Source organism: Rhinopithecus bieti, unplaced genomic scaffold (assembly GCF_001698545.2).
Source record: "Rhinopithecus bieti isolate Rb0 unplaced genomic scaffold, ASM169854v2 scaffold_20150, whole genome shotgun sequence".
Taxonomy (NCBI): Eukaryota; Metazoa; Chordata; class Mammalia; order Primates; family Cercopithecidae; genus Rhinopithecus; species Rhinopithecus bieti.
The window spans coordinates 3,220,532-3,244,520 of NW_016810565.1; the positions used below are offsets into that span (position 1 = coordinate 3,220,532).

A 23,989-nucleotide genomic window follows, 5' to 3' on the forward strand; every position below is an offset into this window, starting at 1 on the left:
CCCTGTGTCAGTGAAAGATCCAGCTTTTGTTTTTCTGATATATGTATTTATTTGCTCACTCAGCAGTGTATTAGAGTTTTCTAGAGAAGCAGAAGCAGTAGGTTATATATTGGTGAATATAAACCAACGGAGAGTTGTAACAGGAATTGACTGGTGTGATTATGGAAGCTAAGAAGTCCCACAGTATGGGCATCTGCAAGCTGGAAACCAGGAAAGCCCATGATGTCATTCAGTCTGAGTCTGAAGGCCTGGGAACTAGGTGAGTCAATGCTATAACTTCCAATTGGAAGCTGAAGGCCCGAGAGGTAAGGTGCGGTCACGGGGTGGAGAGAGCGGCCACAGGTATAAATCTCAGAGACTGAAGGTCCAAGAGCCGGGAGCTCCAGCGTCTGCGGGCAGAAGATGGGTGTCCCAGCACCTGGGCCCTCAACGGATTGGATGAGGCCCACCCACATTGCTGAGGGCAGATCTTTACTCAGTCCACTGATTCAAATGCTAATTTCCTCCAGCAATATCTTCACAGACACACCTGGAAACAATGTTTCCCCAACTATGTGGGCATCCCCTGGTCCAGTCAAGTCGACACATAAAAATGAACCATCACAATTAGTTTATAGTCACACTTAGTGCCTATGGGAGAATGAATCCAGGACCTCTGTGGATACCAAAATCACAGCCTACACTTTGTCCTGACCAATGTCTGAAAAAGTTTTCATGTATTTTTCTCTTTTTTTTTTGAGGCAGAATCTCACTCTGTCACCCAGGCTGGAGTACAGCGGCGCAATCTCTGCTCACTGCAACCTCTACCTCCCAGGTTCAATCTATTCTCACGCTTCAGCCTCCCAAGTAGCTGGATTACAGGTACCTGCCACCATGCCCAGCTAATTTTTACATGTTTAGTAGAGATGGGGTTTCCCCATGTTGGCCAGTCTGGTCTTGAACTCCTGGCCTCAAGCCATCTGCCCACCTCAGCCTCCCAAAGTGTGGGATTACAGGCGTGAGCCACTGCGCCCGGCCTTCATGTATTTTTCTAATTCTGTAGTTCTTTATGGTGGGAGGGTAATTCTGGACTCCCTATGGGCAAAAGCAGGATTCGGCCTTCACATTTTAAAGCATCCGTGCCAGTTGTCTTGTTGAATTTTGCACAGTCTGGATTTGTCTGATTGTTTGATCATGGTAAGGTTCAGATTGAACGTTTTTGTTAGGAATAATGTGTAGGCAGTGCTGGGACTCCCCAGTGCATTGCATGAGGAGGAGCTAATGTCAGCTTGTCTCCTTTTTGGCAATGACAAGCCTGCTCACTTGAGTAAGGATATGTTGTATTCCTTTTGTAATATACATTGGATTGTATTTGTTAATTTGCTAAGATTTTGCATCAGTATGCATAAATGAGATTGGTCTGTAGTTTCTTTTTGTGTGCAGTCTTTTTTGGAATTTGGTATCATCATTATATTTGCTTTATTAAAAAAGCAGTTTTCCTTCTTCTTCTATGCTTGGGATCAGTTTAAGGAAAATTCAGATTATCTGATCTTTAAAGGTTGGTTAAGGCTGGGTGCGGTGGCTCACACCAGTAATCTCAGCACTTTGGGAGGCCAAGGCAGGCGGATCACAAGGTCAGGAGATCCAGACCATCCTGGCTAACACAGTGAAACCCCGTCTCCACTAAAATACAAAACAAATTAGCCAGGCGTGGTGGCGGGCGCCTGTAGCCCCAACTACTCAGGAGGCTGAGGCAAGAGAATGGTGTGATGGTGTGAACCGGGAGGCGGAGGTTGCAGTGAGCCCAGATCATGCCACTGGACTCCAGCCTGGGCGACGGAGGGAGACTCCATCTCTTAAAAANAGTTTTCCTTCTTCTTCTATGCTTGGGATCAGTTTAAGGAAAATTCAGATTATCTGATCTTTAAAGGTTGGTTAAGGCTGGGTGCGGTGGCTCACACCAGTAATCTCAGCACTTTGGGAGGCCAAGGCAGGCAGATCACAAGGTCAGGAGATCCAGACCATCCTGGCTAACACAGTGAAACCCCGTCTCCACTAAAAATACAAAACAAATTAGCCAGGCGTGGTGGCGGGCGCCTGTAGCCCCAACTACTCAGGAGGCTGAGGCAAGAGAATGGTGTGATGGTGTGAACCGGGAGGCGGAGGTTGCAGTGAGCCCAGATCATGCCACTGGACTCCAGCCTGGGCGACGGAGGGAGACTCCATCTCTTAAAAAAAAAAAAAAAAAAAAAAGGGGGGGGTTGGAAAGATTTACCTGTGAAGCCTTTTGTATGTATGTAATTGTCATAAGTAGTTTTTCCTTATTTTGTTTTTCTTTGCCACTCTGTCAGCCAAACCCTGGCAAATCTTCCAGCCTCCTTCATCTTCAGGTCTTTGAATGCATTCTCTTGCTTGGGACATTCTCCACTTTTGTCAGGGGAAGCCCAGTGGGAAGCCTCCCTGCAGTGCCCTAGCCTCTCCCCACTGCGATGCCGGCTTCCTGCCATGGAGCCTGACTCACTGGACTGTTTCAGGACATGGAAACTGGGGCGTCTGCATTGGGTTCACCGCTGTCATTGCTTGGCACGCTCCATAGACATTGGGATAAGCGAATGTCCTCCCACGGTTCTGCCCCCTTCAGACACAGTCACTGCGGGGTGTGCATCCTGCTCTTCACGTCTCATTCACTTCACAAGCTGAGCAAGCTGTCCCGTCTGCACCAGGGATGGAGCTGGGCCCTGGGGCCACCTCCATGAAAAAGCAGAGGAGCTCCCTGCCTCATGGTGGAGGCACTCTACTAAGAAATAAATGAAATTACAAATTGTACCAGGGCTCTGATGAAAATGGGGTGCCCTGATAGAGAGTAAGGGGCTGGGGGATTCCCAATTTCAGGAGGGTGGTCAGAGAAAGCCCCTTTCGAGAGAAACCATTGCATTTTAGACCTGCAGTTGAAAACAGTCAGCCCCGTCACTTTGGGAGCTAGAAGTAGGAAGTGACAGTGACAGCGTGTGCGAAGGCCCTGGGGCAGGAAGGAGGTTGGTGGGTGAGAAGCAGAAATCAGCGATGGACCAGTGGGAGCACGGCTGGCCATGGCTGCAGAGGTCAGCATGGGGAGGGACTCAGGCTTTATCTAAGTGCCATGTGAAGCCACTCGAGGGTTTTAAGCAAGAGGGCGACGTGATCTCTATTTTAACATGTTCTGGAGAGAAAGCTGTCACTGCAGACTAGGGAAGGGGTGGGGCCGGGGCAGGAGAGAAAGGCTAGGCTAAGGCGCAGTCTCTAGGATCTAAGAATCCTAGGAAGGCCAGAATCGTGGCCGACCTCCGGGTTTCTGGCTGAGGAGTCTGCTGGGTGGTGGTGTCAGTTCTTGAGGTGAAGATCACAGGGACTGGGCTGGGGTGGGGTGGGCAGGTGTGACCCCTGCTGCTAGCACTGACCCCTCTATGCTGTGGGTGTCCGCTCTGTCTACCAAGAGGGTGATACTGTCCAGGGCATACCGAGTCCCCAGTGCCCACATGTGCCACCCCACAGATACCTGTTGATTGAAATTCTTTTCACTGTCTTCATTTGGGTCAAATCCTCACCCAAGGGGGTTGGATTTGATTTTTTCTTTTCTTTTTTTTTTTTTTGAGACAAGTTCTCACTCTGTCGCCTAGGCTGGAGTGCAGTGGCGCAATCTTGGCTCGCTGCAGCCTTGATTTCCCAGGCTCAGGTGATCCTCCCACCTCAGCCTCCTGAGTAGCTAGGACTACAGGTATGTGCCACCATGCCTGGCTAATTTTTATATATTTTTTTGTAGACACAGGGTTTTACCATGTTGCCCGAGCTGGTCTCAAATTCCCGGGCTCAAGGGATCTGCCCATCTTGGCCTCCCAAAGTGCTGGGGTTACAGGCATGAACCACCATGTCCAGCTGGATTTGAGTTTTTACACCCTAGTTTTTCAAGGTCAACTGGTGGAAAACATGGGTACTTCTTATTTTTTAAAAAATTATGTATTTTTTTTATTTAAAGAGATAGGGTCTTGCCATGTTGGCCAGGTTGGTCTTGAACTCCTGGCCTCAAGCAATCGACCCACCTTGGCCTCCTTAGGTGTTAGGATTACTAGCTGTGAGCCACCAAGCCTGGCTACTTCTTATTTATTCTAGGGCACTTTTTTAAAAATAGAAAACTTATGACTATAAATGACGAGCATTTCTGGTACATCCTGTATGGCAGACTGAAGATGATTCCAAAGATCTTTTCTCAAGTATTCTGAGAAATTTAGTTTTCTTTTTTTTTTCTTGAGATGGAGTCTTGCTCTGTCGCCCACGCTGGAGTGCAGTGGTGCGATCTCGGCTCACTGAAACCTCCGACTCCCGGGTTCAAGTGATTCTCCTGCCTCAGCCTCCCGAGTAGCTGGGACTACAGGTGTATGCCACCACACCGAGCTAATTTTGTATTTTAGTAGAGACGGGGTTTCACCATGTTGGCCAGGATGGTCTCGATCTCTTGACCTTGTGATCTGTCCACCTTGGCCTCCCAAAGTGCTGGGATTATAGGCATGAGGTACCATGCCTGGCCAAAATTTAGCTTTTTAATACGGGAAATATTTTCTATGTAAGAAATATCTGAATTTTTACTTGGTAACATTTCTATATGAGGTCCATTGCCTGTCTCAAATAAATCTTTCAAATGTGCATTTTCCTAGAGACTTTCAAAAAATTCACAGCCTAGAAAGAAACCAAATGGTAGTCAAGATAAAGTACTACCCGCCAACATACAACTTTGTGAGTTTGTTTTTTTGGAGATGGTCTTACTCTGTCACCTAGGCTGCACAATCTCAGCTCACTGAAACCTCTGTCTCCAGTGACTGTCCTGCCTCAGCCTCCCGAGTAGCTGGGACTACCGGGGTGCACCACCATGCCCAGACAATTTTTTATATAGTAGAGACAGGGTTTCACCATGTTGGCCAGGGTGGTTTCAAACTCCTGATCTCAAGTGATCCACCTGCCTTGGCCTCCCAAAATGTGGGGATTACAGGCGTAAGCCACCGCGCCCAGCTAACTCTGTGAGATCTTAGCAGATACACAACAGGGGCTGGCTCGACAGTTATGGGGCTTTCCTTTCTCTCTTTCATTTCCTGTAAAACCAGGGTTTGAACTAGACCAGGGGTTCCTAGAAATTGGGATTTCGTAGGTCTGGAGGCTGATGAGCATTATCGTACTATTTAAATTTTAAAATGGTATTGTCAGCTTTTTTCAAGTGGAGAATTATAAAAGAAACTAGTATTTACACTTGCCATTTCCAAAGGTATATTTCCATGCTAAAAGTGGAGGAAGAGCATGTCAGAAAAAGGATCCTTCTTTAAATTGAGTTTCCAGAGGAACCATTCCATTGCTTTTCTCTTGTTTTTGAGTCAGGGTCTTGCTCTGTCATCCAGGCTGAAGTGCGTGGCTCAGTGAAGCCTCAGTGTCCTGGACTCGTGATCCTCCCACCTCAAGCCTCTCATGTAGCTGGGACTACAGGCATGCGCCACCACACCCAGCTAATTTTTTTTTTTTTTTTTTTTTTTTGGTAGTGACAGGGTCAGTGTCACTATGTTGCCTAGGCTGGTCTCAAACCCCTAGGCTCCAGCTATCTTCCCACCTAAGCTTCCCAGAGTGCTGGGATTACAGGCGTGAGCCACCTTACCCAGCCATCTTTTCACTTGTTTTGGTGAGGACATGGACACACTGTTGTGCCCGGGGCAGATGTGCGACTGGCTGTAGGGACCCTGGCAACCACCAGGTCCTCCTGGTCATCAGAGACCCAACACTGGCTCCAGGGTCAACTTCAGTGGAGCAGATTTAGGGTCTCACCACGGTACCATATTGACACAAGTGCGGGGCCAGGAGTTGAGAGATTGGGGTCTGCCTGACACTGTTGCTGTGCTAACTAGTGTTGAGGGTATTGGGGTTCAGTGGTCCTGGCTGTCCTCACTCGTAAAGCCACGGGTTGCCTAACACGGCCGTGAGGCCTCCTCCCACCCTGAGCTCCTCATGGCGAGATGGAGTCACACCGGTCTCTAGGCTGGAGAAAGAAGCTAGGGAGAGTGGCAGCCATGGTTGCTTTCCTCATCCTCAGCTGGGGCAGTGGGGGCCGTGGGTGTTCTGTTATGAATGAGTGAATGCAGTCACAGAAGTTTCTTCTGCTTGAGATTTTTGCCCTCCAGAGACTCTGCTGGGCTTTCACCTTGCAGGAGAGCTCATTCAGGAAGACTCTTGGGTTCCCTGAAAACTTCCCACTTCCTTACTTTTTTTTTTTTTTTTTTTTTTGAGATGAAGTCTCACTCTGTCACCCAGGCTGGAGTGAAATGGCGCGATCTCGGCTTGCTACAAACTCCACCTCCCGAGTTCAAGTGATTCTCCTGCCTCAGCCTCCCGAGTAGCTGGGATTACAGGCGTGCACCACCACACCTAGCTAAATTTTTATTTTTTGAGACGGACTCTTGCTCTGTCATCCAGGCTGGAGTGCAGTGGTGCGATCTCACCTCACTGCAACCTCTGCCTCCCAGGTTCAAGCAATTCTCCTGCCTCAGCCTCCCGAGTAACTGGGATTACAGGCTCCTGCCACCACACCTGGCTAATTTGTTTGTATTTTTAGTAGAGATGGGGTTTCACTGTGTTGGCCAGGATGGTCTCAAACTCTTAACCCAAAGTGATCCATCCACCTCGGCCTCCCAAAGTGCTGGGATTACAGGCGTGAGCCACGGCGCCTGGCCCCCACTCCCCTACTTATTGCCAATTAGACCATACCAGATGCTTATCCAGCGATGAACACGCTTACCACACATTCACACTCTAAGCTGAGGGAGAGAATAAAGCTAGGTATACCCATATGTATTTAATGTTGATATAAAAGAAAGCTCATCTCCAAGCCACTTCAAGGTATGGGATTGTTTTGTCTCTGAGTTACGGGGAGTGGTCCACATTCTGAAGGCAGGTTCTATTCCTTCTCCTCTGCAAGTTATTCTCATTCTGGAAGCCTCTCCTTTCTCAGATTCACTGGAAAGCAGGCATCGCCATTTAGCTGGGAAGTCCCTTCTTCTTGCTGTGTAGCGGGAAGAGCTTTGGGTTAGGGAGGTCGTGGGTTGACTGTAGGACCCCCACATTGCCCTTACCTACCTTGGCCCAGCTGATGAGGCCCTCTGTGCTCCGGTTCCTCTTGTGGGGAGGACAGCTGTTCAGGAAAGGTTCAACCTTGTCCAGAGAGAGGTCCGGCCTTTTCCCCAGCTTTGCAGCAGCTGAGAGGCCCTTGGCATGCTGTGCCTGGTGAGAGTGCCTTTGTTTAGCCGGGGGCCTTGGGCCCTGCTGGACAGTCTAGGCAAACAACATGATTTATGCTGGGGGTCTCGGGCCACACAGGATGGCTCCACCTCTGGAGGGGCTGGACACTGAGGCCACCATGTACACATGATAAACCCCAGCAAAACTGTGGACGCCAATGCTCAGGCGAGCTTCCCTGGTTGGCGATACTCCACGCGAGCTGGTGCACGCCGTCACCGGGAGAAGCCAGTGCGGCGCAGGGCTCCATGGGGAGAGGACGGCTGGCAGCTCTGACGTCTCCTGGACGGCCCTGCCTTCTGCATCTTGTCCTGTTCCTGATTTTCATCAGTGTCTGCTCACTGGCATAATTGTAGCCATGTGTCCCACAGCTCTACTCACCCCTGTGAGTCCTCAGAGGGAACTCGAGCCTGGGAGTGGTCGGAGACTCCGGGTGGGCCCCATGCCCCTCCTCTGCCCCTCATGCCAGTCTCACACCGACCTCTGGGCCTTTAATTATGATGTCAATTTTCTGTAGCAGGCTTCTTCTTCTAGTCTGTTTGAAACTCACAAAGAAGCAATCCCGAAGGAAGAAACCTCCAGGTTTTCTGGCAAAGCATTTACTAGAGAATCACCTGGGCTCTGACAGCACTGGAAACAAGGTGGCTTCTCACAAGTCGTCTGATAGCAACAGGTGATATAGGTGACTGTTTCCTTTAGCTCAAGCCCTGGGGTCAGCCTCGGTTTTGTGGGCTGTGGGGCCACGTGGGTCTAACGAGGCTCCAGCCTCAGCATGGATTCCTGTTTGAAAGGAGGAGGTGACCCTGCTCCGAGCCTCAGGCATGGCGCTCACTCTAGGTCGCTCCTTGACTGAGGACCCATTTTCTTTCTTTTTTTTTTTTTTGAGACAGAGTCTTGTTCTGTCGCCCAGGCTGGAGTGCAGTGGCGGGATCTCGGCTCACTGCAAGCTCCGCCTCCCGGGTTCACGCCATTCTCCTGCCTCAGCCTCCCGAGTAGCTGGGACTACAGGCGGTGGCCACTGCGCCCGGCTAATTTTTTGTATTTTTAGTAGAGACAGAGTTTCACCGTGTTAGCCAGGATGGTCTCGATCTTCTGACTTCGTGATGCACCCGCCTTGGCCTCCCGAAGTGCTGGGATTACAGGCGTGAGCCACCGCGCCCGGCTGATTGAGGACCCGTTTTCAACAGACACCTAAACACCCAAGAAGTACCCGGTGGACGGACTCACCTGCGTTGCATTAGACATGGAAGCTCCGGGTTAGGGCGGCGCACAGAGAGGAACCCAAGGGAGAGTCAGCAGGGGGCTCGCCAGCAGGAAGGGAGCCTTGTTTTGGAGGCAGAAATGAAGACAGATGAGGTCACCACACCTGAGAAAGGGAGGGAGGGAGGAGCCGGGGAGAACGTCAGCCTTCGATTTCTCCACGTTATGCCTCAGCGCCAGGATCCGGCCTAATCCTCCCCCTTGCTTGGCACCCTCTCTGATCCATATTTTGATTCGGGGGTGGCAGGTGTGTGTGAGTGCGTGCGCGACGCTTCTGGGAGGCAGAAGCACCTGAGCAGCGCTGTTGGCTGTAAAGTGCTCATTTAGCATCTCGGGGGCTCCCGGGCACTGGTTCTCCTCATTCCCTCCACTAGTCTTTTTCCATCACAGCTGTGCTGCATGTTCATTCACCAACAGTATCTGTTCCTGGTTGCTTTTATTACAGAAATTAAGAAGATAGGTCAAAAACTCTTGGATTGCCAGGTGTGGTGGCACCGGCCTGTGGTCCCACCTACTTCGGAGGCTGAGGCAGGAGGATCGCTTGAGCCCAGGAGTCTGAGTCCAGCCTGGGCAACAAGACCCCATCTCTAAAAAACACAAAAGGTCCCAAAACATAAAAACCCCTCTTGGATTGGCCAGTAATCAATTTGTTACGTATTATCCTATAAAAATACACAAATCAGCACACCTGGGCCAGCCCCAGCTTATGTTTATTTAGCCGTGTATTTCTAGAAGCCCCTCAAGAGCACCCACCCTACACCAGACACGATCAGGAAGACCTGTAAGTAGGAAAACAGGAATTCTAGAGATTATGGAGTTATGTGGCCCGCGCCCCCACCCCCAAGTTCTGTGGAATTTACATCATGCTTTTTTTTTTTTTTTTTTGAGACGGAGTCTTGCTCTGTGCCCCAGGCTGGAGTGCAGTGGTGCGATCTGGGCTCACTGCAAGCTCCGCCCCACCCCCCGGGTTCACGCCATTCTCCTGCCTCAGCCTCCCGAGTAGCTGGGACTACTGCCACCACGCCCGGCTAATTTTCTTGTATTTTTAGTAGAGACGGGGTTTCACCACGTTAGCCAGGATGGTCTCGATCTCCTGACCTCGTGATCCGCCCGCCTCAGCCTCCCAAAGTGCTGGGATTACAGGCTTGAGCCACCGCGCCTGGCCCCAACATCATGCTTTTTATACGAAGCAGAAAGTCTTATGAGAGTAGGGGACACTTGGCTTCCAGTCAGTGTGGGCCCATCTCTGCACCTGTAGGTCTGTTCCCTTCTCTAAAAAAGGAGCTGAATTAAGCTTAGTACATTTCAAACTTTTTGACAGTGGAATCCATTTTTTTTCCTCCATATGAAATCTTATATAAAACTACATATTAAATAAAAGCTGAACCTTTGATAATTTTATAGGTTCACATTAGTAATACAATGAGAACAGAGGCTAATGTGTTGGTGGTCTCCAAAGTGCTGAAATTTAGCATGTTTGTTTACAAAAATGCTGACGTTTTATAAAATCTAAACTTACATAAAAACAAAAGCCTCGGACTGGGCACGGTGGCTCATGCCTGTAATCCCAGCACTTTGGGAGGCTGAGGCAGGCGGATCACAAGGTCATGAGTTCGAGACCAGCCTGGCCAACATGGTGAAACCCTGTCTCTACTAAATGTACTAAAATTAGCTGGGTGTGGTGGCGCACATCTGTAATCTCAGCTACCTGGTGGGCTGAGACAGGAGAATTGCTTGAACTCAGGAGGCGGAGGTTGTGGTGAGTCAAGATTGCGCCACTGCACTCCAGCCCGGGTGACAGAGTGAGACTCCGTTTCAAAAAAAAAAAAAAAAGTTTTATAAAATCTAAACTTACATAAAAACAAAAGCCTCAGGCTGGGCGCGGTGGTTCACACCTGTAATCCCAGCACTTTGGGAGGCCAAGGCGGGCAGATCACCTGAGGTCAGGAGTTCAAGACCAGCCTGGCCAACATGGTGAAACCCGTCTCTACTAAAAATATAAGATTAGCTGGGTGTGGTAGTGGGCGCCTGTAATCCCAGCTACTCTGGAGGCCGAGACAGGAGAATTGCTTAAACCCAGGAGGTGGAGGTTACAGTCAGCTGAGGTCGCGCCACTGCACTCCAGCCTGGGTGACACAGTGAGACTCTGTCTCAAAAACAAGACAAGACAAAACAAAACAAAACAAAAAAATAGCCTCTGAGGAACGGGAGCCCCTGGACTGGAATCAAGCTCTTCTGGTTCTGGGGTCAAGTACACCGTCAGAGCCCACAGCCGCCACAGCAGTCCCTTACACTGTCTCCATAGGGGCTGCTTCCCCAGTGCAACGTCAGGGCCGAGCACGGGCTCTGGGTGGCCCTGGGTGTCTCCATGGGGCCATGGTTATGAAGGACAGACCCTGGGGTCCATGACCGTGGTCACCCCTCGACCTTGCAGGGCCTGGGGTTCTCCCCAGTGTCAAGTGGTGGTGAATGCAGATGCAAGGGTTTCACCTGGAGTTCAGGATGAGAAGGAAACACTTTTTACCCGAGGAAGGTGAGCCCCCACGCCCCACTCCCCCTCCTGCCTTGGGAGATCATCTCCTGAAGCTCGCTGTGTGGGCTCCAGACTGGCACCAGTAGCTATGCACGTACCTAACAGTGCCACATGTTGGACACGGTATCTCGCGCCCTGTAGTTCAACAATGTACAGCCAATCACTCATCAAGTGTTTCTGTCAACCAGCGAGAACTCCTGAAAAACAACTTGAGTAACTGCCCCTTTCCTGATCTGTCCTTTCTCTTTTAAATGCTGAAGGCTCTTTTTCTCCCCCAGAGCATTTCTCAAGCAGCTTGCGTTTCCCAGGCTGCAGCTCTCAATCTTGGCCCAAATAAGCTCTCTCCCTGTACCTTCTTTCTGAGACAAGGTCTTGCTCTGTCGCCCAGGCTGGCATGCAGCAGTGAGATGATAACTCACTGCAGTCTCAACCTGTTGGGCTCAAGTGGTCCTCCCACCTCAGCCTCCTGAGTATCTGGGATGACAGACATGAGCCGTGGGGCCTGGCCTCTCCCTATATTGTCTCAGTTTCTTCCTTTAGGTTGACAATACCGTAACTTCACACTGTTCACCTGGGGGTGTTCCGATGGGCTGACATGGCGCTGCGAGCATGTCCCGAGGCCCTCACCTGTGTTCACCATCACCCATGACGCTGCCCACCTAGAAGGTATTTCCACCATGTAATGTGATGGTCGGGGCTTGGACCCCAGGCCACACTGCTTGGGTAGCAGCCTGGCTCCACTCAGTATTTGCGTGACCTCGGGCAAGTGACTTCACCTTTGTGTGCCTCAGTTTCCTCATTTGTGAATGAGTATAAGAGTAGCAAATTATTGGGTGGGTCGTGAGAATTAAGTAAACTAACCCAGGGAAATGAGGCACCCACCACAGCTCCTGGCATAAAGGCAGCGGTAAGAAATACGAGTTCTCCTTGTCATTACTGCTGATGGCTGCTGCCAGCCCTCACAGGAGACACGAAGCCCGTAGCTTTGCCTTTATGCTTCTTGCTACCCCAAAATAGCAGCAGCGTGCAGCTGGGCTGAAATCGCAGCATGCCTCCGTGAGTGAGTCCTCTCGAACTCTTGTGCTGCAGGAAGTTACTAAACACCAGGTTTCCTCCAGTTTTAAGATGGGGGATAAGGACCGCAGCGGGCAAACATCCAGTCTGCGGAAACACTGATCTGAGTAGCGGCGCAGGATGTGAAGTCTTCTGGCTGGCGTGCCCACTTTTAGGTGGAAGTGGGGCATGTGTGGTTCCTCAAAACAGCCAGCAAAGTTACTGGACCCTTAGGCCGAAGACCACACTCTGCCTGGGTCTCAGCCTCGTCCATGTGCCCCAGCTGCAGAGAGTGTCGGCGTCTGCACCTCTGTCAGTGCGAAGGGAGCACAGACACCACTGGGTAGAGAAGGAAGCTAAGGACAAAAGCTTGCCCTCCTACGCCAGCCGGCGTGCCGGCCACACGCAGCCATGGAGAGGTGAGGTTATAACCACGACACGAGGAGGTAACACTTTAGTCCTGTTTCCATGGACTTCTCGCAAGAGCATCAGCGAGGATAATGATCTCTCCATTGAGGAGGTGGGTGAACTAGGATCCCAAATTCCTACTTCCAGCAATTCCCTATTTTCAAGACTTTCATTTCTATAAATTGTATTGATTCACCTTTTCCTACTCAAAAAAGCCCCCAAACCCAAACCAAACCAAGAGGTGGTCTATAAAAAGTCACACTGCCTTTTCCACTAAGTAAAAAATCAGCGGATAGACTTAGCTTTGAACAGCTGTGGCTAGCAGCTGGTGCAGTCTGCACTCCAGGCCGGCTGGATGGAGATGGCCAGCCCCTCCGCAGTCAGTGTCCCTGTGTGTGGGCAGCCCTGACCTAACGGGAACCCGATCACGTCCGAGCCAGCTTGCCCAACACCATGGCTAAATTTAGTTTCATGATGAGCAATAAAATTCACATGTTCTTTATTTAGTCCATATGATACACCGTTTTTTAGTTTTTGAAAATTAGATAAAAGAGCATATTAAATGGCAGGTGTCTGAAGTTTCTCTTCATAAACAAGGTCAAAACAAAAAGTTCCGAATTACAAAATGTTAAAAAATATGTCGGTACTTAACATTTCACTAATGCATAAAGTTACAGGTATTTTCTAAAGAAAAATAATTGTGCCACTTACCTATATTTGCTGTTTCTATGAATTTTTTTATTCTGTACATAGGACATTTTGTACAAAATATGAAGTCTACATTTTTATTACTTATTACCATAAAACAAAGATACAATGTATGTACAATATTAAAAGGAAGCCATACTAAAGCCACACTAAAAAGACACTTGGAATAGTGACATTTCTGATGTACAGATACATTCTGGAAAGAGTGAGGATGCCAAACGCAGAACTTTATGAAGAAAAACAGTCACCAGTTTATTTTCAATGTAATACTTTTGAAATCAGTTTGGTACAGAATAAACAGTCTCTATACAATGATATGTAAGCTGACAATTAGCACAGGAGTCCAAGTACTAACTAGGGAACCTTTAGGAGGCTAAAATATTAAGTAATACTCTTGCCAAAGAAAATTGGTTTCTCTGAAAACTTTTATTTTCTTTTGGTGAGTGTTTGTCTTCAATAAAGAGCAGAAAGAAAACCTAGACAAAAGATGTTCTTACACACTGAGCTTTACACAGTCAACCAAACATTGATATTTTGCTTTTTCCCTAGGGCGGAAAGAGAGTCTTCCCAGCAACCTCTCTCACAAACATACTGAACATCCAAAATCAAGGATATCTGAGAATCTATCAGCTAAAGACGGAAGTTCAAACAATGGTATATCAAAATACATAAGACGCTGCTTTATACAGTAAAAGCACCCTTTTCCCTCAAAAGGAGAAGGCATCTAAACTGTTTTTTTTTGAATGATAAGTTTTCAGAATGGTAAAATGGAGAGATACGTGTCAAGTTTCTCAGGAAGTGTTCATCTCACAAAGTGGACTTGTCCACTTTTCGCTGGGGCAGTCTTCGCATTTCATACCTGCACTTGCTCTTAACACAAGAAGTCCCCTCCCCCCAGGTGATTGTCCTCCAAGACACGAGGACAGAAGCATTGCCAGTGGCTTGAAATGACAGCAGTGGGCAGCAGGCACTAGGGCTGCACAAGGAGCAATGTCTGCTTCTCACAATCTTTAAAAGGATACCCGAGACCTCGATGAAAAACCAGATCCTAAAAAAAGCCAGATTTTGTCTTTTATGCATCAAGACACTTAACATTAAGTTATATAATCTTATGCCAGAGATGAAAGAAACTAGAATCACATGTTTAGAATAGCAGTACACATCTCAAGTAGCTTTCAAGCAGGATAAATAAGTCAAAATACTGGCCACCCTGAGAGAAATAAAGAATAGACAAAGCACTAAGTTTAAAGATTTTTCTCCTTGTGCTATTCCATCTAAAAAAGCTCAGTACATGCAAGGAAGTCTGTGGAATACATAGCAGCATTTGAAGACCGATGACAACTCAGATACTGTATTTTCCTTACGAGGTGTTGATCATGTGAGCTCTTTTCAACAGAAAGAGCCCCACTGAACATCATCCTCGCTGGTGCCTCCTCCAAGCTCTCAGAACCGCGTTGCAGCCTTCGGGGAAGGCAGCGGCAGTGCCGGTCCCGTGCAACGCTGTTGTGTTACTCTACGCTCAAAGACAGCTGCAGTTTGCATTAGGCTAAGAACTGGCTTAACTCAAAATGATTTGGCTCCAACTTTCCATCAAATGTGGAATTCTTAGAGACTATAATTTTATGAATTCAAGAGCCTTGCTGAAGGGCAACAATGTTTAAGTTGATGGAAATGAAATCTGCAAATAGCAATATGAACACACAATTTTTAAACTCCAATTTCTGTCAAGGTAGACAGAGCAAGCTCTTTTAAGATAGATTTCAGAGCAATCTCTTTTAAAATAAATTTCTTCTACAAGCTTACTCCTGGAATCCTGGAGTACCACAGACTTGGAAATATGGCTTTAGGTACACACAAGAGAAGGAGACGCGGTATTCATGTCACTCATCAAAGTGAAGAGACCCCTTAGAAAATACCAGCGGTTGAGGATTGTCATTTTCCCAGTATGTTGTGTGAGAACTCGAAAGCAAAGAGCCATTTCACTGAGACTGAAAAACAAACAAACGAGAACTGTTGGCGTAACAATCGCGTGGAAACCATTTCAAAGGCTGTAAAGTCTTAAAAAATAGGTCATACTTCTTAAAGTGTTCCTTTGATTTGGAAAACATTGATGTTATCACAGAACCACCTATGTTAAAAGATCCTAAGTTGCATTTGGGAGAACATGAAGATGAAGGGCAGGGTGCTTTCCTATAGCTCTGACTTTGTGAAATAGTCTGACGTGGACTATGCTGGGGTGGCGACGACACTGTGAGGACACCGTCGTCAACCCGCGGCTCTGCCAGCGGGCTCTGGGAAGTCACCATTGTTTGAACTCCTAATCTCGCGCTGAGGCGGACGCACGTTATTGCCTACAGAACGGGGTCCAAGAAAGCTTTGAGTGTAACTGATTGGTATGGCACAGAAAGTATGTATTTTCTACAGAATCCAGAAAAGAACTGGCGGGCCCAGCCCCGATGCGGCACCCCGGAGGCTAGCGGCCGTCCTGGGAGGCCAGCTCATCAGCCCTGCAGTGAGCTTCCAAGGCTTTCTTGGTGTGGGGGTCCTGAGGCAGCTCGGACTTGCGGCGTGCAAGAGGACGGTCCTTCTTCGGATCTTTCTGTGCCTGGAATTAGAAATGCAATGGCGTTGGCTACAAACTAAGCTATCTGAAAAGCAAGCTTACTTCTGAGGTGGAAGTCAAATGATAACCGCGAGGCACGTGTGCCTCACCCACTCACTGTCGGCACCCTGGCCACAGGGAAACGGCCTTATGTCTTATCATGGAAATTCGCCAAAAATGTCTTGCCACTAAAAATCGTGACTTGTGTGAGGGCCTGTGTGTTCAATCCTGGCGTTTGGTCTTCCGAAATGTGCAGTGCTTGTACATAGGACTCAGTACCTCTAATTTGCAGAATTCATGCATTTTAGTAAATCTCATAAGTAACCTCCTATTTCATAAATGTCATTAAAGCCGTTTCATCAGCATGTCCCCTACAGAAGCATTTCAAGAAGTAGAAATTTCCGGCTGGGCGCGGTCACTCACGCCTGTAATCCCAAGCACTTTGGGAGGCCGAAGCGGGTGGACCACGAGGTCAAGAGTTCAAGACCAGCCTGACCAACATAGTGAAACCTCGTCTCTACCAAAAATACAAAAATTAGCTGGGTGTAGTGGTGCGTGCCTGTAATCCCAGCTACTTGAGAGGCTGGGGCAGGAGAACCGCTTGAACCCGGGAGGTGGAGGTTGTAGTGAGCCGAGATTGCACCACTGCGTTCCAGCCTGGGTGACAGGGCGAGACTCCACCTCAAAAAAAAAAAAAAGAAAAAAAAGAAGTAGAAATTTCCTTGGAGGCAAAGAAAAAAAATGAATGAAAAACATATTTAAATTGGATTTCAAACATCTATCAAATTGAAAAAAAAATACTCTCTTCTCCAATCCATTGTCTTCGTAAAGTCTAGGAAATTTTGGTTTCACTTAAAAAAAAATTAAGTGAATCCAATTTTTGCATGAGGATTTGGGCAACTGTATCTGCAATAAAAGGGAAACTTAATTTGGAGAGTTTACATATCAAAAGCATCCATTTCCACGAATAAACACATAATCCAGTTTAAAAGTAGAGACAGTGTGTTAATACCAATATTTTGAAACAAAACAATAAACCATCTAAATCACCCAAACATGATGTCTATGCCAGAAGACTTGACTGCCAATTAGTTAGAAACTTCTCAGGACAAAGTTTCTTAACCAGAATTAAGTCTTCCTTTTTGTTCAGTGTATTAAAAGAGACTAAGTTACTTTTGTGGTGCATCTAGCAGACAAAATTTAAGTCAATCATTTGACAACAAAAAGAACACAAACCTCACAGATTCCAGATGTCTGATTTTGACATGGATGTAAAGTAAGTTTTCCTTTGCTTTAATGAAAAATCCAAGGACCTGCAGAGGTTCTGAATGAAAAGTTCAAATCTTTGCTGAGTGTTTCCCAGCAGGGTTCTTTGCAAATGTATCGATGAAAACAGCAATAATGTCAAGGTTTAAAAAGAATTTTGTGTCACATCACTTTAGGATGATTTCTAGAAATGTTATTTGAATATTCACATTCACTCATGGTAGGGGCAGGACTTTTGATTTTTTTCCCCCTGGAAACCAGCGTGAGGGCTTTGGGAGAATCTTTCACTTCTGGAGATGGTGAAGGTCACGGTCCCCTCGCCCATCACGGTACTTGTGAGAGCATGTTCATGTGTGAGGATGCAGAGCATGTCTACCTTCAACCCATGAGAAACTCACAGGTGAAATCCTACCCTGAATTTTATGCCCATTCTATGTTGATCTCTCAAACAAAGTGAAGCAAACAAAACCAAGATTTTTATATACTTAAAATATGTAATTACAGCTGCAATAGGCACTCCAAAGAGAAGAAACATTTTCATAGAAAAAGGCAACAGTAAAAAGCTTGGAGCTGGAACCAGTGAATGCAAACTGAGAACACAAACATGACCCCAGAGCTTCTGAAAGGACAGAAAACCGGTGGACATATCTGGGCCTTTCTGCTTAGACATTTTAAATTGATGTGCAAAGCAGAGAATAATTTTACTATCCACAAGGCAAAACAATGAGGACAGGAGGCAGGGAGAAGACGACAGCATGCAGATGGTGGGCTGATGAAGGGCCCGGCGGAGGGGATGTGCAGGTGAACATGCTGGCAAGGGCGGAGCGGACTGCGGGAGACACAAGTCAGCGAGAGGTGTCCTCTCTTCTGCAGCCCACGGGCAGGCCTGGAAGGCTCAGTGTAAACCGTAAGTGCTGAAAGAGCACCAGAGGTCAGGCATACACGGCTGTGCAAGTTTTCTTCCTCTTATAAAGGTGTACATTCAAACTTTACTACTTAATTTGGGATAGAAATAATCAACATCTCTTAAGGGACCAAATTTCTTAAAAAAAAATTTTTTTTTTAAATTAGAGACAGGGTCTTTGTCACCCAGGCTAGAATGCAGTGGTGTGATTACAGCTCACTGTTGCCTTGAACTCCTGGGCTGAAAGGATCCCCCTGCCTCAGTCTCCTGAGTAGCTAGGACTACAGGCATACACCACATGGTTGGCTAAATTTTTTTTTTTTTCTAGAGATGAGGTCTTGCTGTGTTGCCCAGGCTGGTCTCAAACTCCTGGCCTTGAGCAATTCTCCTGCCTCGGCCTTCCAAAGTGTTGGGATTACAGGTGTGAGCCATGGTGCCCAGCCACCAAATTTCTATTTTAAAATTATTTTATTTTTATTTTTGACACGGAGTCTCGCTCTGTCACCCAGGCTGGAGTGCAATGGTGCAACCTCGCCTCACTGCAACCTCTACCTCCCGGGTTCAAGTGATTCTCCTGCCTCAGCCTCCCAAATAGCTGGGATTACAGGTGCCCACCACCACGTCCGGTTAATTTTTTGTTATTTAGTAGAAGCAGGGTTTCACCATGTTGGTCAGGCTAGTCTCGAACTCCTGACCTCAGGTGATCCGCCCACCTCGGCCTCCCAAAGTGCTGGGATTACAGGCGTGAGCCATTGTGCTCGGCCTCCCAGTCGCCACATTTCTTTCTTTGTTTTGACCATCACAAGCTGGAATGACATGGACAAAAGGGAAAATACTTCATGTACATGTTAACTCGTCAGTTCTTTTCCTGGAGAACAGGCCTTCCATGTGCTCTACGCGTTGAATAATGAGTACCTGCACTGACCACCTTCCGTCTCTCTACACCTTCCTTACTTGCATGGTTGGTGATGCTTTTCTCCCGACCAACTGTTAAAAATGAGAATTGCAAACATTTTAAATGTCTGTGATATAAATGTCATTCACATGATATGTGCTAGTTTTCTTTGAATGTTCTGAATAGGGTTATACTAGTTTCTTGAAAGAAATGTAAATAAAGGATAGGTAAATACATGGTTGAATTTCTCCACAAAAATCCAGCCTACTCCATCGGCATCACAGCCTGCTTCCCGCTCTCCAGCTATTCCTTCAACCACCTCTCACACCTGTCCCAATCAACCCTCACATCATCTCAGAGAAATGTGAAATTATTTTGGAAAAATAAAGTTAGCTGAAAGTAAAATTAAAAGGGCATTGAATATCTTCAAATGACTATATATAAAACCAAAAAAGCTTAATTTTAGCTGTAATTTCTTATGTCAATTTGGTCACCAAATTGTGCACATCCATTTTTCCTGCATCCTGGTACCTTTTTTTTTTTTTTTTTTTAAAGTTTTGGGAGTCTGAGTCTGGCTATGTCGCCCAGGCTGGCGGGCAGCGGTGCGATCGCAGCTCACTGCAGCCTTGAACTGGTGCCTTCTTACTTTAACAATAGTGCTTTTCAGAATTTTAGGAAAACCACTCCAAACATCTTTCAACTTAAGAAAAGTTTATTGGCTGGGTGTGGTGGGCTCACGCCTGTAATCCCAGCACTTTGGGAGGCCGAGGCAGGCAGATCACTTGAGACCAGGAGTTTGAGACCAGCCTGGCCAACATGGTAAAACTCTGTCTCTGCTAAAAATACAAAAATCAGCTGAATGTGGTGGTGCCGGTAGTCACCGCTACTTGGGAGGCTGAGGTGGGCGGATTGCTTGAGTCCAGGAGGCCGAGGCTGCAGTGAACCAAGACTGCCACTGTATTCCAGCCTGGGTGTCAGAGCAAGACCCTGTCTCTCAGGGAAAAAAAAAAAAAAAAAAAAAAAAGAATTTATCATTTCAAATATGATACCTAGACACTGCACTCCATAAATACTTTCATCTGGATATGTTGAATTCAACCGATTCAACTGATCCACAGAAATCTACGAGGAGTCAGGCCAGGCACAGGGCCTCACACCTGTAATCTCAGCACTTCAGGAGGCTGAGGTAGGAGGATCGCTTGAGCCCGGGAGGTTGAGGCTGCAGTGTGCTGTGATCGCTGTGATCGTGCCACTGCACTCCAGCCTGGGTGACACAGTGAGAACCTGTCTCCAAAAACAAACAAACAAAAACTGTAAGAGGTCTTGGAATTGCATAGTGTTATTAGTCTTCCAACTTCATTCTTTTTCACAGTTGTTTTGGCTATTCTAGATCCTTTGCATTTCCATGTGAATTTTAGAATTAGCTTTCTCAATTTCTTGAGGATAAAAAGCCTGCTGAGATTCGAATGGAGAGTACGTTAATTTGAGGAAAACTGACATCCCAGTGATACTGAGTCTTGACTCAGGAACGTAATTCACAGCGATCTAAGGATGAGGCGAGGGAATCACTGTTGTAAGAATGTCAGTCACACAGGAAACCCGGTGACAGAACACAATTGCAAGAACTGTGAAAACAAGGAAGCAGACGTGCTACAGGAGTTCTCCAAGAACTGTCCTGCCTGTGTGTGTATTTAGAACAAGTGGATGGCCAGCCACAGGACCTGTTCCTTCTTGTCACCGTATAAGGTAACCCTCCCAGGAGGGGACGTGCCCCTTTCCAAGGGCAGTGGACAGACCAAGCACCTGGAAGTTCTGGGGCCCCGGATATCACACAGATACTAGGGCTGACTTTCAAACGCAGTTTTACTCAGGAGAGAATGCTATTTTGGTTTGCATTCTTGATCAAGTTCTTGATCTACTACAGAGCAGGACCTAAATTGCAAATATGTACATACCTTTCAGGTACATTACATTTTGGACATAGTTTATTCTTTGTCTAGCTTTAATTCTGACCTAAGTCAAAGGCTATACCAAAAAGAAAAATTCCCCAACCCTAAGCTATTTAATGTGTAAGAATTTTTTTTTTTTTTTTTTTAAGATGGAGTTTTGCTTTTGTTGTCCAGGCTGGAGTGCAATGGCGCGATCTTGGCTCATTGCAACCTCCACCTCCCAGGTTCAAGTGATTCTCCTGCCTCAGCCTCCCAAGTAGTTGGGATTACAGGCACCTGCCACCATGCCTGGCTAATTTTTGTATTCTTAGTAGAGACAGGGTTTCACCATGTTGGCCAGGCTTGTTTCGAACTTCTGAGCACAGGTGATCCGCCTGCCTTGGCCTCCCAAAGTGCTGGGATTACAGGGATGAGCCACCACACCAGGCCAAGAACTGGCTTTTTAACTGTGTATAGCCTCGTGTCTTAACACTAACTGTGATTTCCTTCTGTGTGCAGTAACAATATCAGCTTACAAGTCTTTAGCAAATTTGAAGCCACAAAATCAAAATGGTAAAAAGGCGACCTAAAATCCTTGAGTTAAAAAAAGTATCAAGAAGGGAGAACATTACCACTCCCACGAAGAGAGAAATATACACAGATTTTCATATTTGTGATGAAATCTATTCATTGCTAAGAACATTCATTGTGAGGAAACTATGGAATCCAACTGAATTAGAATACTAGTTACTGATGTTCAGAGTGTTCAGTGGGCTTTTCCACTGTATTTCTAGTACTTTCAGGCTTTGATGAGCTAAAAGCAGCATTCAGTCATCTATTCTGCTCTTAACCTGAGTTGAGGAATTAGGGGGGCAGAAGAGACCGATGACCGTGGCTACCATGGCGGCTTGGTGCCACGAGCCCCCTCCTGCGCAACTCCGAGAAAGCAGCCGGGACCAGTGCAGCCCCACTGGGATATGGCGCCAGCCATGTGCTAATTCCCAATCTTCTAGGAGTCACATTCAAAATGTAAAAAAAAAAATGGGGGGCATTCATTTAAATAATATATTTTATTTAATCTAGTAAAGAAGTAAAAGAATGGCCACTCCACAGGCAGGGTGCCTACTTTCACTTTTTACCTCAGAATTTTTTTTTTTTTTTTGAGACGGAGTCTCGCTCTGTCGCCCAGGCTGGAGTGCAGTGGCCGGATCTCAGCTCACTGCAAGCTCCGCCTCCCGGGTTCACGCCATTCTCCTGCCTCAGCCTCCCAAGTAGCTGGGACTACAGGCGCCCGCCGTCTCGCCCGGCTAGTTTTTTGTACTTTTTAGTAGAGACGGGGTTTCACTGTGTTAGCCAGGATGGTCTCGATCTCCTGACCTCGTGATCCGCCCGCCTCGGCCTCCCAAAGTGCTGGGATTACAGGCTTGAGCCACCGCGCCCGGCCTTACCTCAGAATTTTAGAACAGGATGTCTTTAGGAATTATTTCGCTGGTCAAAAAGAGGTTAAAGTTCCTCAGCGAGAAAGGCTAATGTCTCCAGACTATTTGGGACTACTTTTTTAGTTTACAGGCATTTGAAACAGGGAGGGATGCTCAGGGAAACACAGCAGTTGAAAGGCTCCTTGAACTCAAGCAGGAACTGAGTAAGGTGTCCTAAGTGTCTCCAGGCCCAGTTGAGGAATAAGAGTGGTAGGAGGCTCTCTTTGAATCGGGGTGATCTACATGTTTATTCCACAACAAAGGAAAGAAAACCACTGGAGCAGGGCTGTTACCCAAGGTGGCCTGTGACATAAGTACTGAAAGACAGTGCCCAGGAAGGGGCGAGGGGGGCAAGGGGGTTGGGGGCGAGAGGAGCGAGGGGGATGAGGGGGGTGAGGGGGAAAGGTGCAGGAAGGTAAGGGTGGTAAGGGGGCAAGGGGTGTGAGGGGATGAGTGTTGGTTGGCAAGGGGCAAGACGGCAAGGGTGGGAGGGGGCAAAGGAGGGGAGGCAAGGGGCCATGGAGGGGTGAGGTGTCCTGGGGAAAGGGGTTGTTAGCACCTGCTGTGAAGAGCTAAAAGGGAGCATCTCTGGGCCAAAGCAGAAGCCAGAGCGCTGTGAAGAAAAAAGCGAGGGGTGGATATGGCTGTGAAGCTTTCGATTTTGCTGGAGTTAACATTTAAAGAATAGTTAAGAGTTGGGATTACTACTACTGTTAGTAAATGGAGATACACATCTCAGGCACATACTTAATCCTTAAAAACTGTTTCTAGTAATTTGATCACTAAGATCTATAGATACAATGTTTCCTATAAGGCTAGCAAAATTTAATTTTTAATTTCAGCTTAAACAGAAGGCACTGATGCAAATCACATCGCCTACCAAAAGTATGTGCATTTCTTAAGCAATTATCTGTCATGGGCGCCCAGCTGAGCTCAGTGCACTTTTACCTGACGAGCCTCGTCCTTCACTGTCTTTCTCAGCATCTGTACATCTTCAAATAAAGGCCCATCTGTCTCCATTGCAACCGGAATGCTCACGGTGCTGGCTTGACTATACACTGTGTACTGCAATGCAAAGTGTGGAGTCACTCTGTTAGGTGCCCAGGCTCTGAACTCCAGGCTTCTCATCCTGGCCAGGGACGCGTCTCCCCTGCCACCCCCCCAGGGCCCTCTCCCGCACGAAGCCCACTCAGTGGGAGACTTGCCTACACTTGCAACACGACGTGCCTTGCTGACTTCTGAAACCAGAAAGCACTCAGTGGAGACAGCAAAGCAGCTGGTCCCCTCCTGGCCCGTCTGCACCTGATGGACAGTGACCCCCACCCTGGCCCACACCCCACAGCCCTCCGCAGTTCTGACTCCATGTGAGCAGCCAAGCGCGAGGGAGCGCCCTGGGCTCGGTGGCGGGAGCTGTCACACCGCTGGAACCCTCACCTCTGGCCATCTATTCTTGGCCAGCGACCTCCAACCTCATGATTCTCTTCCCTTTCCTTTCACGATCATGTCCTCTCATCAAGACAGCCGGCATGGTTCTGTCTCCCCTTTATCCCATTTTCCCGGCTTGCTTATGAAACCCTCTCATCACATCCTGGGCGACTCGCTCTCCACCGACACACACAGCCTGGGGGAGCCTGACGTTCCCTCCCCATTCCCTACGGGTGGCCCTGGGACTT

The 23,989-nt window shown here is 47.6% G+C and overlaps 1 protein-coding gene across 1 annotated transcript in view; it reads right to left on the bottom strand.

Annotated features, from left to right (window-relative positions):
* Nucleotides 1–13,017: 13,017 nt before the first annotated feature.
* Nucleotides 13,018–23,989, bottom strand: part of PPP2R5C (protein phosphatase 2 regulatory subunit B'gamma) — a 169,503-nt gene continuing 158,531 nt past the window's right edge. The window contains 2 exon segments of the mRNA XM_017892288.1: nucleotides 13,018–15,848; nucleotides 23,265–23,381. Coding sequence (XP_017747777.1) covers nucleotides 15,717–15,848; nucleotides 23,265–23,381 — 249 coding nt within the window. The 3' untranslated portion in view covers nucleotides 13,018–15,716.